General features: G+C 46.0%; 1 protein-coding gene across 1 annotated transcript in view; it reads right to left on the bottom strand.

The window, feature by feature from the left end:
- Flo1 (flotillin-1) overlaps positions 1–14,961 on the bottom strand; it is a 65,955-nt gene that overhangs the window by 7,396 nt on the left and 43,598 nt on the right. Inside the window, exons 8-9 of the mRNA XM_084588861.1 lie at positions 12,968–13,228; positions 2,208–2,345 (exon numbers count right to left, since the gene is read on the bottom strand). Of these exons, the coding sequence (XP_084444987.1) occupies positions 2,208–2,345; positions 12,968–13,228 (399 nt within the window). The remainder of the gene's footprint in view (positions 1–2,207; positions 2,346–12,967; positions 13,229–14,961) is intronic.

Below are 14,961 nucleotides of genomic sequence, written 5' to 3'. Positions count from 1 at the left end.
CTGGTATGTCATTTTCCCACCCTGCTACAATTTTTTGATACCAGCAGCGACAAAGGCTGTGCAATCCCCCTGCATGAGTCAACAGCAAGCACTTAAGTTATGCAGTTCTGCCAAGCATACCTGCAGCCTCAAAGCTTACATGTGCATGTGTACACACTCCATGAGTTCAGCTAAAGTATTAACAAAAATGAACCCTGAAGATGCAGCTGAAAGGTTTATGACATGCAGCTCACAAGAGTCTGTTGATAGGAACAAAAAACTAGCTCAAGATTTAAGTCTGAAGTCCAGTAACCGGCAGATCTCAAATCCTTTACAAGCGTAAACAAGTACAAGAAGGGGTGCTTATCTTGGGCATTACCACTGCTGACTACTTGCGTCACTCATAGTGGGGACTAGTGGAAAAAATCTTAGCAGTCAATCTTGTAAAGCTTATGATTGCTGTAATGAGCACTGTGATGTTAGATGAGTGAAACAAAGCTAAGCTGACATTTAGTTTCTTTTTTTTTTTTTTTTCAAAAGTGCTGCGCCGATAAATTTCAGCTGCACTAATCCTCAATAAATTCAAATGCTCACTGGTCTGGGGAGCTATTGTTGTAATGTATTTAGATGGCTAGTGGCTAGCATGTTTACTCCCAACACTTCTGTGAAAACGTGTTACCTGCAGTCCATAGCACCAAGTGCTAGTGACTGCAGGTTTGATGGTTACTTTAGTTACACAAGCAACTGCATGGGTTCAGGTTTCAGTGCAAAATCAAAGGGAAAAATTGCACTGTTTCCCAAACTTGAATACAGCACAAAATTGGGCAGTGTAAAGCATGGATGTGCAAATACATGAAACTTGTAACAGTTTACGAATAATATTGTATTTACTCAATTTTAACATGCCCCTTTTTCAGTAACAATTCCTAAAGTGATGTGCACGTTAGAGTATGAAAACGAAACTACGCCAGCAGCATACCGCTGCCATCAGCCCCACTTGAAGGTAGCTTGGTATTACTCACTGAGCGCAGTAAGAAACTGTATCGCATTTCTTGTACGCCGATATTACAGATATCATTTGCCTAGCCAACCACAGTTGTGGATGCCAATAGGCACCACGAACATCTGAAGTGTCCCATCAGCAAGACGCTGGCTGACCTGCACTTGAGCCAACATGAATGCGTCTGTTAAGAAGACTCGCAGCCTAGTTAACTATGATGCAGAGTTTAGAAAAAAAAAAAGGCGCATAGAGCCTTGGCATTCTGCTGAGCTCGCCAAGCACACCCCCACACTGGAGCTCCAATTGAAAAATAAATTTGCCCCAATGCTATTAAAGTGCCACATCTAGGCACACTGCCAAGGCATGTATTGTGGACGCTGATGAGGGCATGAAACTAAAGAACTGGCGAAGAAAAGCTGTCTGTTTAAAATATGGCCATGTCGAGTGCAGACCAGAATGGCAAATGGTTGACTTCACGTGCGGTCAGTGTTTCCGAAACGTACGTGATTATGATTGGTGGATGCTACTGATTAGGCATATGGGCATAGTGTTGGTGAAATTTAAAGCTGGCAGGGTGCTTGACTATGAACCTTGTCAAAAGGCATAGATTTTTGCTTCCAAAGCAAGCAGGCATCTGCCAGAAAAGCGACTGTTGAGGCAGCGTGGCTGTTTTCATCACGACAACAGAGCAGTTGCAATAAAGGTTGGTTGTTTCAGGTGAAAAGAAGATTCATTTGTTTAACAAGCTTTGACAATCTGGTGCGTATTACAACTGAAGGCACCACACTTATTTCTGACATCTGAAAATGGGTGTGCATTAATAAAGTAAATATGGCATTTGCTATCAATTCAATTTGCACTGTAATTTCATTACTCAAACCTCCTAAACATTAAAAAATTATACATTAAGAAATTATAAATTTCCAGTTCCACCTCAACTCGTGGCAAACCACCCCAGTATTTCCAAGGAACACTTCTTTTGCACTTGCCAAATGAGCTTACTCGCTCTTTCCTTAACTAATTAACTGCCCTGCATGCGGCAAAGACCCTTGCTCAGTAATGCTAGACCTTGCATAAATTCAATGGCCTGACAGCCATTGAGAGCTGCCCCCAGCCGTTGCTGCACGGCCACTTTTGATGGCTGGCTAACAAGAATATTTGATATTCGCACATCTCTACCGTAGAGTAAACATCCAGTTGAAAGCATGACACGGCAGCAGGTGAATACCTTTGGTAGGGTGTCAAGCATCATGTCAAGGATGGCTGCCTCCTTGTACTCCCGGAAGGCATCTGCTTTCTTGATCAACTGCTCCGCTTCAGCGCGAGCCTTGCTCTCAATGGCGAAGGCCTCTGCCTCTCCTTTCAGCTGCAACAACAGAATCAACACAAGATTTGCATATTGAGTGGAAAAAGGCCACTGATATTTTCTGAATTTTAATTAGTGATATTTAGTGCCACAGAAATCTGACCACCACAAATGTTGAAATGAAAGATTTGGTGCAGATTTTTGTGGCTCCCTTCACTTAACACAAAGTCCTTTTACGTTTCCCCCACTGGAAAGAAACTATAGCTGGAAGTAAAATGCTGAATCTCTTCTCACATTCAAATGAATTACCTATTAAGCATGGAAAACATCATGTGAAAATCACATATCCACAAATCTTTAGCACATTGAAACCATGATTACACATTTCCCGAACATAATAAGTTTTTTTCACATTTTTTTCAAAGATACTTTTGCTAGAAAGACACTGTTTTAAGGGAGACACTACCCAAAAGCGAAGTTTTGTACTGCCCGCTCAATTTCACTGAGGCTTGCAGAGCTAGGTTATAACACTCCTTGGACAATCTCTGCTAAATCTCATTCCTCTAGAATAAGTATGAAGGCTGTTATGCAACCTATGCGACAAGGATGACTATAGTTGCTTAGGAAATTAATATTGAGAAAAAAATGTAGTCTTCCAAATTTTTTTTTTGTGTTATAAGGCTTTATAAATATCTGAATACACAATTGTAGAATAAAATTATTTGTTGCTATATTTTAGAGGAATGCTACTATACAGAGAATCAGACTGGTTTTTTTCCCACCACTTATTTTTTAGCAAGAAAGAAAAAAAATACTGACCTCATAGCTGTGCTTCCTCGCAAAACTTTCCTCCAGAAAGGCCACTACAGTACTAATATTATCAAGTAACGGCCGAAGGGCAGTTTTCCTAAGCTGGCAGTTTTCCTAAACTGACAGCTTACTGAAAAAGAGAAACTGAGAAAAATAGACTGGAAGAAAATCGCCCCACTCCTCAAGCTCCAGTGCTTAAGAAAACCCCCAGTCCTTCCATAGGCTGCTCAGCAGCAGCGGCTTCAAGTTGCCACTTTTTCTGGTCACCTTTTAGCTCTGGAGTGCTCCTGCTCCCACCCGTAATACACACAATTTGTTGCTCTCTGTGAGCTTGGCAGTGTGTATGCCACAAGCAATGTCCAGCTAGTCTGAGACTCCTTTCAGCTCGCTTGGTCCTTCACTGAAGTGTAGAACAGTAAGTGCTGCAGCTGTCTGTAGTTATTCCAAGAGAGGTAATCCGAGAAGTCTGCCTGTACTGCACCAGCTGCTTGCTATTGTAAAGTGGCTTCGTCAACCTAAGCCGCTGCGCGACGAATTTTGTAGCTGGCCTTCTTCCAATAAATATGTACGCTTAAAGGTCCACAGAAACGGCCCCCAAGAAACCACTGATAAACGTGTTCAGTGTGTAGAACACATCCTTTTGAGCATTAACGCAAAGTATAACTCCTTGGAACAAAGCTAGCGATTTATTATTAATGTTTAAAAACAGCGTTTTTTGAAATTCGCGGGCAGAGGGAATGTCGCTTGGCGGTGTCGCATGGAACTATTTCCTAATCCCGTGACGTCACGGGTCGGTTGACTGGCAAGGCTTGCTAGAAGCTGCCATTCGCTGCGGTCACTGCAACCATGACGTCACGAACACACTTCCGGTAGTTGCGAAAGTCGTCTGCTCGTGCGCTGCTCGAACTCTGTGCGGGCTGTTACAGCTCGCCGCCCTTATCGGTTAGGTGGCCATTGCCCATTAAGTGCAACAATCGAAGCGACGCAGGGATCGGCAGAACGAAGCTGCATTTACAAATATCTTATTTATATAACGTGGTTTCAGGAGTATCGGAGTGTCGTCCGACGAGGCGTCAACAGCACGGTCAAGCACCGCACGATGGCAGCACCTCCTTGACCGCCGTAAACATTGCCGCTGTGGCCCCTCCTCCCGCATACCGTTCGCGAACCACACGGCGGATCGTTAGCACCGATGTCCGAAATAAAGCGGGCTAAAATTTGTTGGCGTCTGGAATATTGAGCCGAATATCAAGTATGAAGCCCTCGTGAGGATCGCTGACCAGCAGCAAATTGCTGGTAAGAGCGATAGCCGTGATACAAGCTAGTTTCTGCTCAAGCCAGCTGCCGCTGGTGCATTTCGGCTGATCCGATCTGCTCGTATTAGCTCTGCGATTAATGCGTCGGCAGAGTTAATCCTATAATTATTTTACTATGGCAGGATAGGAATCACTATAAGGCAGTTTCATAAGTATACGATTTACGACAGCGTTGATCATGTTCCAAAGCGTCGACCGCCGCGGCTTCGAAGCGAAACAATAGGCCTAGCGACGACTAGGGACGGTCACGCACGGCGCCGGCGTTCGCCGCGCTCGCACGTTCCACCCCCGCGGTAATTGTGTAACGTACCTCAGCCTGCTCGCGGCATCCCGTGCTGCAAGCGTTGCAAACTCGTGTACTTTCATAGCTAAGGCCGCATATTTTTTGGCGTTCTGCTCAGCAACAAGCTGTTCAAATGATACTGTAGGCACGACAAGGCTTCAGTACGCAGTCGCTGCGCTGTCGGCCGTAATCGAAGACGTCGGGCGGCACCATAATCTATACATCGATCTTTAAACGTGATACAGTGGGCAAATGAATAACTTTGTGAAGCAGACCCGCTCGTACGTTTCGCGCACTCGGGCGCCGACGAGTAGCTTCCGTCAACAGACGCCGTCATAACCCCGGTTAACGACGCAAACCGAGCTTGACGACCTCGGTTTGCGGTAACCGCGGTTAGTGGTGCAACCATGGTTTGGTCCGCCGTGTAACATAGGATAACCACGGGTTCGCGGTTACACTAACCGTCGCTGCGCGAACTGGCGAACACCTCAGGCGTGTGCAAGCGAGGACGGGTTGGCGGAGTACGCCAGCGAGCGAGCGCGCGGCAACCGGAAGTTCGTTGAAGTGACGTATGTCTGGGCGGAGCTTCGAACTTGCTTGTATTCTTTGTTTTTTTATGGCTCCCTTCGGCGTACGAGTTGAGAGGGAAAATTGGAAGGGTCATTTTTAATCGCCGATATCTCTGGTGTTGCAGAAGCTAGATCGAAAATTTTTGCGGGAGAATGATGGGTGGTTCAATAACTATCAGTGTTATGGCGTTGTTTACCCTTCTTGGTGACCCCTTTCTGGGGACCTTTAAAGAAGCCAGAAAAGCAAGGGGGCTAGAAGTGGTGCCGAATGTGATCAAATGCGATGTGTCAAAGCGAGCCGTCACATGGCGCAAGAAGACGTTTGAAATGTTGTGTGCTGCTTTTGTGTCAATGGCATCTCAAGTTTTGGTTTTCTAGCCAATCAGGGCTTGCCGTTCTCCTATTTTCATGCTTGTTGCTCAATTTTCTGTACATCTCTCTCTACTGTCAATGGTAGCACATGTGCTTGTTGGAAAAGGGAAGGAGTGATGCTTCTGGCGAGGGTAAAAGCTGCGCGCTAGGCCGAAACACACCCCGCATGCGCAATTTGAAAATGGTACTCGCAAGCCACTTACCTGGGCCGCCGACCTTTCAATAAACAAGAATTCCTGAATTTCTAGACCATGCCCACAAATAAAATTTTGCCCAGAGATTCTTTACTGATCCAGGAATCTAAAACAATAATCCAGAAATGAACTTTTTATCCCAAACTGCAGTTTTTCTTGCACAGCGTCTCCCCTTAAAAGCAGCAATTTTTCAAGTGTATTCTCTTCCCTGACACACTTGAAGTGCCGTCAGAATGAAAATAGGATTTTATGCCATACTGCAACTCCAAAAAAAGTTTTATTCCATTTCACGACCAGAATCCAAACTGGATGATGAAACCGGGTGAACCAACATCATGTAGAAAAAACGTCAGATCTGCGGCCACCCGCATTGGAGGAATGTGTAAGCACGTCATGTGTTGCTAGGCTGTGCCATGATGACATGGAGGTAGCTACTAAAGCAACTGTGAATACACTCTTTTGTATATACACTCGTTACACTTTTTTGGACGCCTTTTTCACTTATGTAATCTGTAATTACACTTTCTTTGATAATCAACACCCTTCACATACTTTCGGATCCTTTCACTCGTTTATTCGGCTCTTTCATGTCCTAACACTTCCATTTCCTGTTTTACGATGTCACACATGTCGCATTCGATGTAGACATAACTACGTCACTATTCTGACGTCTTTTCATAGGTCAGGTGGCAGGAAGGTAAATACCACGTGGCTCCCTTTACAATGTCAAATAACCCCCCTTGACTATTTCGATATCTGATTGACATAATTTGCTCTAACTAATCAATCCACATGCACCAAATTTTTTTCCCAGCAAGATTTTTTTTATGCTTTATCCGGTGCAACCATTCATTTTCTTATCACTCATTTCGTTCTAACATAATCCTGCCGACAAACTTTGTTGAATTTTTGTTGCATGCCACTAGCTCCTGGATGGACTTCTTTTTAAACAAGATGGGGCCAGACCTGTCTTTCAGTACCCATATCACCATGTGCTGACTGAACAAAAACAGGACATAGAGTGCCACAAAGCACAGGACAAGCTGGACATCAAGAACTAGAAATTACAACGTGCTTGTAATATCTTTAAATATAAGCCAAGGAATTAGGGTGCTTGTAATATCTTTAAATATAAGCCAAGGAATTAAGGGCGGATGCGGCTTTCAGCAAGATTCAGAAGTAGGTATAAATTCAGAACCAATCATATCATATATCTGGTCTGTTTCCAAGGAAGCTGAAAAAGGAGCTCTTGAAAATGCCATTTGAAAATAAAATATGGCAATCCTGGTGAAAATATGCCATAGTGGTACCACTTCACAGCTCACTTTCATATTACTTTTCTCCAGCTCCACAACAGCAGTACTTCTAACAGCATCGGTGAGTAACAACTTCGGGGCCGAAACGTCAGATTAAAGTTTACTGTTTTTCCACAGTTAGCCCATAGGGAAAAGGAGCAGCAGGGGAAGGAGGAAGGTTCTACACTGGATAGGCCTCCTCTACCTTCTAAATTCAGTGCAGGATCTGGTCCTGAAGATCAGGCACTGGGCTGCGCAGGGCAGCCTCCCATTGCTCAATATTAAGAATATTAAGTGATTTTGGTGGTGGTGGGGTGGGGGGGGTGAGCACACCTTCCGTTAGTATGGTCAAGGTTGGCTCTGAGAGAGCAGAAATGGCAAGCTGAGGAGGGATAGATAGCCGGGTGGATGAGGTGGCGGGAGGCAGGAGTGGGAAATGTATGTCTCAAGCTGGCACCACAGAATCTCGCGATAACGAGAGGTTTTGCGGTGTGGCGGAGGACACCCAGGGCAACCGAGGCGGTAATAGTGACATATGTCATGAAAGGCAGTCTTGAACAGTAGGCGGAGCCACGTGGCCAAAGGTGGACTCTGTTGCCTGCGGCCGGACAGTAAAACCTCAGGTGCAGGCGTGAGCCACCTCGTTATCATCTAGGTCCACATGTGCGGGGGTCCAGAGAAGGGTGATAAATGGGTTAGAGGGTATTTGAGGAGGAGACACAGGGCTGGATAGGATATCCGACCAGCGCTGAATTATGGATAGCTGATTTGGAATCACTAACAATGGTGGTAATACCAGCAATGGTCAGAGTAAGAGCGAGGGCTGCTTCTTCCGCCCCCTCTGAAGAGGGTGTGTATATGCTGGCAGCAGTTTTAAGGTGGCCATTCGAGTCTACGGCTGAAAGGGCACAGGAAGGACCGGAGGAATATTCCGCCGCTTCGACATAGAGCACATCCTTGACATTAAAAAGTAGTCTTTGAAGCGCTTCCGCCCGTTTTTGACGTCGTTGCGTGTGATGAAGAGGGTGCATATTTTTAGGTAAAAGCGGAATGCGCAGGTGTCGATGAATTTGGTTGGGGATAGTGTGCTTGGATTCAATTACTGAATTAAAGTTTATGGATAGGAATTGAAGTATATGCAGACCAGTGGTGGTCCGAGCAAGCCAGGCAAACTGTGAGGTGATATGAGCTATTTCAGGGATGGTGATCAGAATGCCGGTTTGAAGACATTCGGTTGAGGCATTACAAGGAATACCAATGACGTATTTGTGAATCCGGCAAAGAAGAACATCCACAGAGACGATTTCTGCCTGGGAGAGGGGAAGGTACGGTAGTAAGTCTGGTAAGTACAAAGGCCTGCAACGAAGGAGTTCCGATTCACGGAGGCCTCCGTGCTTGTTAGACATGAGTCCTATGAGGCGGAGCGTGTGATAAACAGCAGTACAAAGGGTTTGAAGAGTATGAGTGTTCAATCGGTTGGCTTGAATGAAAAAAACCAAGTACCCGAACCTGAGGAACATGTTGAATGGCTTGATCATTAACGTGAACAGTTACAGTTAAAACCCTATATAACAAACCTTCATGTAGCGAATTTCTCGATATTACGAAGTCTTTCAATTCCCCAACGCATTTGAAAACTACATGTAATGAACATGTCGCGGCAGTTGACTTCGATATAACGAACTCGCGGCGCCGACTGTCTTTTAGCTAGTGCTGAGTTACTGGAAATTTGACACAACCCCGCAAGTTTCAGGACAACAAAACATGAATTGAAGTGAGAGGAATGCCTACTATAGCAACGAGCGACCGCAGTTGATCAGCGCTTTGCGTTTCAGCGTCGACGTCGCATCTCCCTGGCAGACGCAAGAGTCTCCGCGGCTTTTGCTGCTGGAACATGGCACTACTGTAGTTCATGGTTAAAAGCGGCTATAAATGACAGAAAAAAAGACTCGGGGCGAGCAGCGCACATCCATCGCTGCCATGCCGTTGCTCGCGGGCTCCCGCGCGTCGGTAGCGGAAAGAGCAGAGTGCTGGCGACGTGAGGCTGAATCTGTTTCCTGGGACAATGATGGTGGGCGAGCGCACGCATGGCGGCGGCGCCAACGCATATGCTCTCCCCCAGATTGATTCCTCCTCCACCTCATTTCCCTGCTCCCTTGTAGACGCGTTGCGCAAGCCACAGAGGAGGGAGGGGGGTGCCGCCGCAGTCACGCCACGCTATCAGCGCGATCGCGAAACATTTCACTGCTTCTATGACTTCGACTAATTCTGACTAACTGTAAACACTTCCAAGGTTCTTTCCCTTACATCAATTCTCAATCTGGTTTTCGTTGTACATTGTCCTTTTGGGTCTTCATGCGAAAACTGCGTGTAACGAAAACCTGGATGTAACAAAAAATCATGGACATTTTGCAATTTTGTTATAACCAGGTTTAACTCTATAGAAGGAGAGTGTCGATAACAGCGATGGGAGGGAAGCAGCAGGAGTTCACATTTTTTAGCGGCACAGTGTAGGTTTTATAGCGGCAGCGTGTTTTACTACTATGCTTGTAGCTGTATGTAAGGTGTCTTCGATGTGACCATCATAACTGCCAGTTACCAAGAGAGTAACGTCATCGGTATAGAAGGAGAAATTGAGGGAGGGGATAGAACGAAATGAAGTAGGTATAGGTAACATAGCCAAGTTCAACAGGAAAAGAGAAAGGACCGAGTTTTGGGGAGTGCGGAAATTTCCCAGGATGTAGGAGGGGGAGTGCTCAGGACCAAATACGAGGCTAGTGGTATGAGACGAGAGGAAGCTGCTGATGTAGGAGTATGCTTTGATGCCACATGAAATGTGGTTGAGGCCAGGATATATAGCGGCATGGGCCACGTTATTCAATGCGCCATGTAGGCAGAGACCTAGAATGGCTTCTGTATCCATGCTGCCATCAGGGACAAGAATGTCATGCTTAAGACTGAGCACGACATCTTGGCATGAAAGAAACTAACGGAAGCCAACCATTTGAAGGGGATAAAAGCGATTGTCCTCCTGGTGTCTGGCAAGATGCGTGAGTATAACATGCTTAAATGTTTTGCCAATGCAGGAGGCGACTGAAACAGGCCAGAAATTGTCAAGATAGATTTTTTGTTAGGTTTGAGAATGAATACCGTATACACGCGTGTAATGGCCGCACGCGTGTAATGGCCGCACCCCGAACTTTAGAAAGAAAATTGGGAAAAAAACTTAAAAAATTTCCCGAGTAAAGGCCGCACCATGAGTTTCAGGAAGTTGGGCAGTGCAGTCTACTGTGCGGTGCAAGAAATACGGAACGTTTTGTGGTTACTGCTGCCAGATGGGGCCCAAAAATCAGGTGAAAGCAAATGAAGCGTAAGGTTAGAAGTAGAATTGCCAACAAGAATTAAGAACAGAATATTTGAGGAGAAAAAAAGTCAGCATGGGGGCAGCAGCCACCACCTCCGTTACAAAGGGGGCGCTCCTAGCCGCAGCGATGCCCGCCCGTTACAAAGGGTGAGGCCAGCAAATCCAATCCAATCCAAGTCTGTTCGCTCCTCTGTTTTACAGCCATTTCCTCGATCGCCTGAAGCATATCACGTGCGAGCTCGCAATCTGAACGCATCGCTGCCCTGATTTGTTCTGCGCTCGTGAGCTGAAGATTTTTTTTTTCCTTGATGGGAAAATACGTTAGTTATACCGCTCACTTTAAGCTGAAAGTGATTCACTACGCGAAAGAAGAAGGAAAAAGAGCGGCTGGACGAAAGTTCGGCGTTGACGAAAAATGTGTACGGCGATGGTGCTCCCAAGAAGATGCCCTCAGGAAAACAAATGTTCAGAGGCGCGCTTTCCGAAGGAAGCACAGCATGTTTCCGGAAGTTGACTCGCTGAAGACTCAAGTCCCGATGAGTTCGGAGGAGGAGGAGGACGACGACGAGGAGTGATGTTGTGGACACGAGACGAGCCTGAAATCCCAATGAGTTTAACGGAGGAGGACGAGGAGTTTTTTGACAAGGCAGGTACCACCGCAAATAATTTTTTTCGCTGTCTTTTTTCTCATGTAATCGCCGCACCCCCTGATTTTCACCCCAATCTCGGAAAAAAAAGTCCGGCCATTACATGCGTGTATAGGGTATATGACCTTGGCAGTCTTACATGTGGGTGGGAGGGTTCCAATGCCGAAGCAGTGGTTGAAATATTCAGTGAGAGCCTGGACAGAGAAAATATCTAGGTTTCGGAGGATTTTATTGGTAACCTGGTCCGGGCCAGATGCTGATGTTGCTTTTAGGGTCACGAGGGCATGTCTAACTTCCGCCTCTGTTATGGGGGGCATCAAGAAGCTCGTTAGGACTGCCGGAGTAGGGAAAGATAGGAATGTGGGTAGCGGAGGGTAGGTGTTGGTTAAAGGAACACTAAAGAGAGAAATGAAGTGGGCTTGCACCGATAGAATGCCAGTTACTGGTTACAAAAAAGCCACTCTTTCTGATAACGAAGCTGTTATAAGAAAAAAAAGCTGATTGATTTATAGGAAAGGAAAGGCGCGGTAACTGTCTCACTTGTTTGCTGTGGACACCTGAACCATGCCGTAAGGGAAGAAAGGTGGGAGTGAAAGTAGACAGAGAGAAAGAGGAGCCGTAGTGGAGGGCTACGGAGTAATTTCGACCACCTGGGGATCTTTAACGTGCGCTGACATCGCACAGCACACGGATGTCTCTTCGTTTCGCCTCCATCGAAACGCAGTCGCCGAGGTTGGGTTCGAACCCGGGTACTCCGGTACAGTAGTAGAGCGTCTTACCACTGCACCAACCCGGCAGGGCAACTGTTATAAGGTAGTAAAGAGGAAGAACAGCAGTACAAGTATCATCGCCACAGCCGAAACGGCCGAGGCTCGCAATTACAAATCACGGGACGCGCAAGGGATCCCAGAGGCCGACAAAAGCGAATTACGTTGACCGTTTGAATGCGGTAGTCTGCTTTGTTTCGAATATGATAACATGCTTTCATCACATGTAAACGACAGCAAAAAGAAGAGAAGACGAATTATTAAACGATGCAACCGGTGATTGCATCGTCTGTATTGAGCTGTGGTGCTTTGCGAAGCGGTTGTTGCGTAAGTGTGTGTGTGAACAGGCAGCACTATGGCCCTTCTCAAAGCGATGAGGATATCGCGTAAGAGGGCAGCGGCGATGACTTGGAAAGAGCCGATTCAGGCCTTACTGTGACGGAAGCCGTTCAGGCATTACCTGCTATGAGAGTGTTCGCTGAGAAGATGGGCCTTATGCTCACGGTCTCGGTGATTTTGAGATGGCTGTTGTCGCCACGCGACCGCCACGGCAGCAACTGAAAATGACCGACTTCTGGTCTGCAGGACGGGAATAAAGTGCACGTACGTGTATTCACGGGAAATTTACAGTGCCTAGTTTTTTTCTTCACTTTTGGAGGGTGAGTAATGGCAAATTTGTGTACTGCCGAATAGTACATACTTTTGCCACGTCCCCGCCAATTACATATTGATGGGGTTTTACTGTACAGGATAATGCTGTGTGTGCATGGTGCATGTTAAAAAGAGTGCCCTTTCCGATGTCAATAGTAGTGCAGTTAAAACTTCACTTTCCTAAGCACCTTAAGAAACCGCAATAAAATTGTTTGCGCATATTTTAACAAAATGAGATTAAAGCATTATCAAAAAATATACCCAAACTAAATCTGCCACCTGTTACAAAAAAGGCCTCTGGTACTAGAATAATTTCTTTTGCTCACAAATGCAAGCACATCAAGAGCTTTCATGGGCACCACAGGTATTAGATACGAGGTCAGAAGCGATGCAGAGGAAAGTGTGAAAACTCACACGAATGGCTTCAGCCTCAGCTTCAGCCTCCATGATGACGCGGTTGCGGTTAGCCTCTGCCATCTTTTCGAGGCGGTACTTCTCAGCCTCAGCAGGCCTACGGACGGTAGCCTCGAGCTCTTTCTCGCGGCGCATGATCTCCTGCTCCTGCACTTGAATTTCCTGGGACCGCTCGATCACCTGCACTTGCATCTGCTCCTCTTTGATACGCTGCCGTGTCTTGGCAGCCTGCAGGCTGTATGCCAGGTCGCTGTCCGCCTTCTGCACATCACACAAAATAAGGTCCTCTGCTTAACATGATACCCCATACATAATTTTGCAGGAAAGCGGCAAAAGCACAAGCGGCTTATGATTCCACCTGCCTGCAAATTATTCACAAAAAATTTCTTGCATGGATCCCAACTAGTTTTTAGCCAGGGATCCAGATGCTGTGACACAAATGCCCTGTACTATTTTTCTCAAGTAAATTGATTGATTCATTCATTCAATCAATCAATCAATCAATCAATCAATCAATCAATCAATCAATCAATCAATCCAGCAATTTAAACAAAATAGAAGTGGCCCAGAAGCGGTCCTTGAGGCTAAAGCCAGAGACAGAAAATGAAGCTGGGCCTGTTGACAAAACAAGTTCCACTGCAGGTGCAAATGCCAAAATAAAGGACAACAGATAAACATACAAAGTGAATTGTGGTGTCTGTTCGCTTTACGGTTATTCCTTTTTTTTTTTACCTTACTGGCTACACTAATAGTAAGAGTCATGCAGCATAGTTTTTTTTTTTGCCAGTATGGACTGTTTTACCGAAAGCAAGCCTGAGAGAAGGAAAATACTCTCCAACCAGGTTCATTGCGCCGGCCCACTGTTGCCAGTACCAAGTGGGCTGTGCATTCTCACACTTTATGAATGGAAGAGCAGCCTTGCTGTTCAGTACTTTGCCGTTTAAAAGACTTAAATACCTTCATTAGTGCCATTCTTGGTGGTAACGTCATTGGGACAGCAATACGTGATAGCGAACGGCACAAATATTCAAAGAAATCGAAGACTGATTGCCGAGAGCGTATGCGGGAAGCATGCGACGACAGTCCGAGTGCGGCTTACATGCTTTTCCTTCACCGCTTTCCAGTAGATCCTCGATTAAATCAACTATGGACGTTTTCTGCAAACCGGACAGACTTTGTATCAACGACGGACTCTCGAATAATATACCCATTTCACTTCCCCACCGCCGTAGACATGTAAGCTGCGCTGGCCGTGCCTCCCGCAAGCCGCGCGTCAACAATACGGTGCACCCTGTGCGCCAGCGTCGAAAGAGCGTGCTAAAATTAGTTATTTCTTTAAATAATAAGACTACTGCTAAAAACAAATCTTACTTGATGAGTGTTGACCCGTACGATGTTGTTGAAAGGAGTGATAACTGCAATACAAGCAAGTTTTCTTTCTGCTCACAGGCAGCTGCCGCCGCCAAGACGTGGCTCGTTTGCTTTTGCGTTGGCTACGCTATACTGAATCGTCGGCGAAATTAAACATATCTTTTTTTTTATTATTACATGAGACAACAGGATTGTATGACAGACCATTTACTCTAGCCCCATCCAATGTGCCTTCGACGTGAATCAATTTAGACTTAGCGACGACTAGGGAGTAGCGCACAGCGAGAGTGTCATCCACCGCGACAGTGAGCGGCGCGCTTTGGTAAGCTCGCGGCATCCGCTGCTGTGTTTGGAACTTGTCGGTTACTTCAATAGTGCAGCTGAGACCGCACGTTTTTCGACGTTCAGTTCAATGCTGCAAAGACTGCAATGCTGCAAAGGCTGCACTGTTTCCGTGCATACTCGGAGGGTGAAGAAGAACACCATCGGGCAGTACTCTAGATACAGCTTGTTTTATGTGTGGTTCTTGAAAAATAATTTAACGTAAAAAAAAAGTAGTTGAAGCGAGCCAGCTCCATCATATGCTCTTCGCACTCTGGCTCAGGCGTGCCAGAAACACCAAA

The sequence above is a fragment of the Amblyomma maculatum genome, chromosome 1 (assembly GCF_055883805.1).
Source record: "Amblyomma maculatum isolate TAMU_Amacu chromosome 1, ASM5588380v1, whole genome shotgun sequence".
Classification (NCBI taxonomy): domain Eukaryota; kingdom Metazoa; phylum Arthropoda; class Arachnida; order Ixodida; family Ixodidae; genus Amblyomma; species Amblyomma maculatum.
The sequence above is the reverse complement of the archived record's forward strand: the minus strand, read 5'-3'. Positions and strand labels throughout refer to the sequence as shown.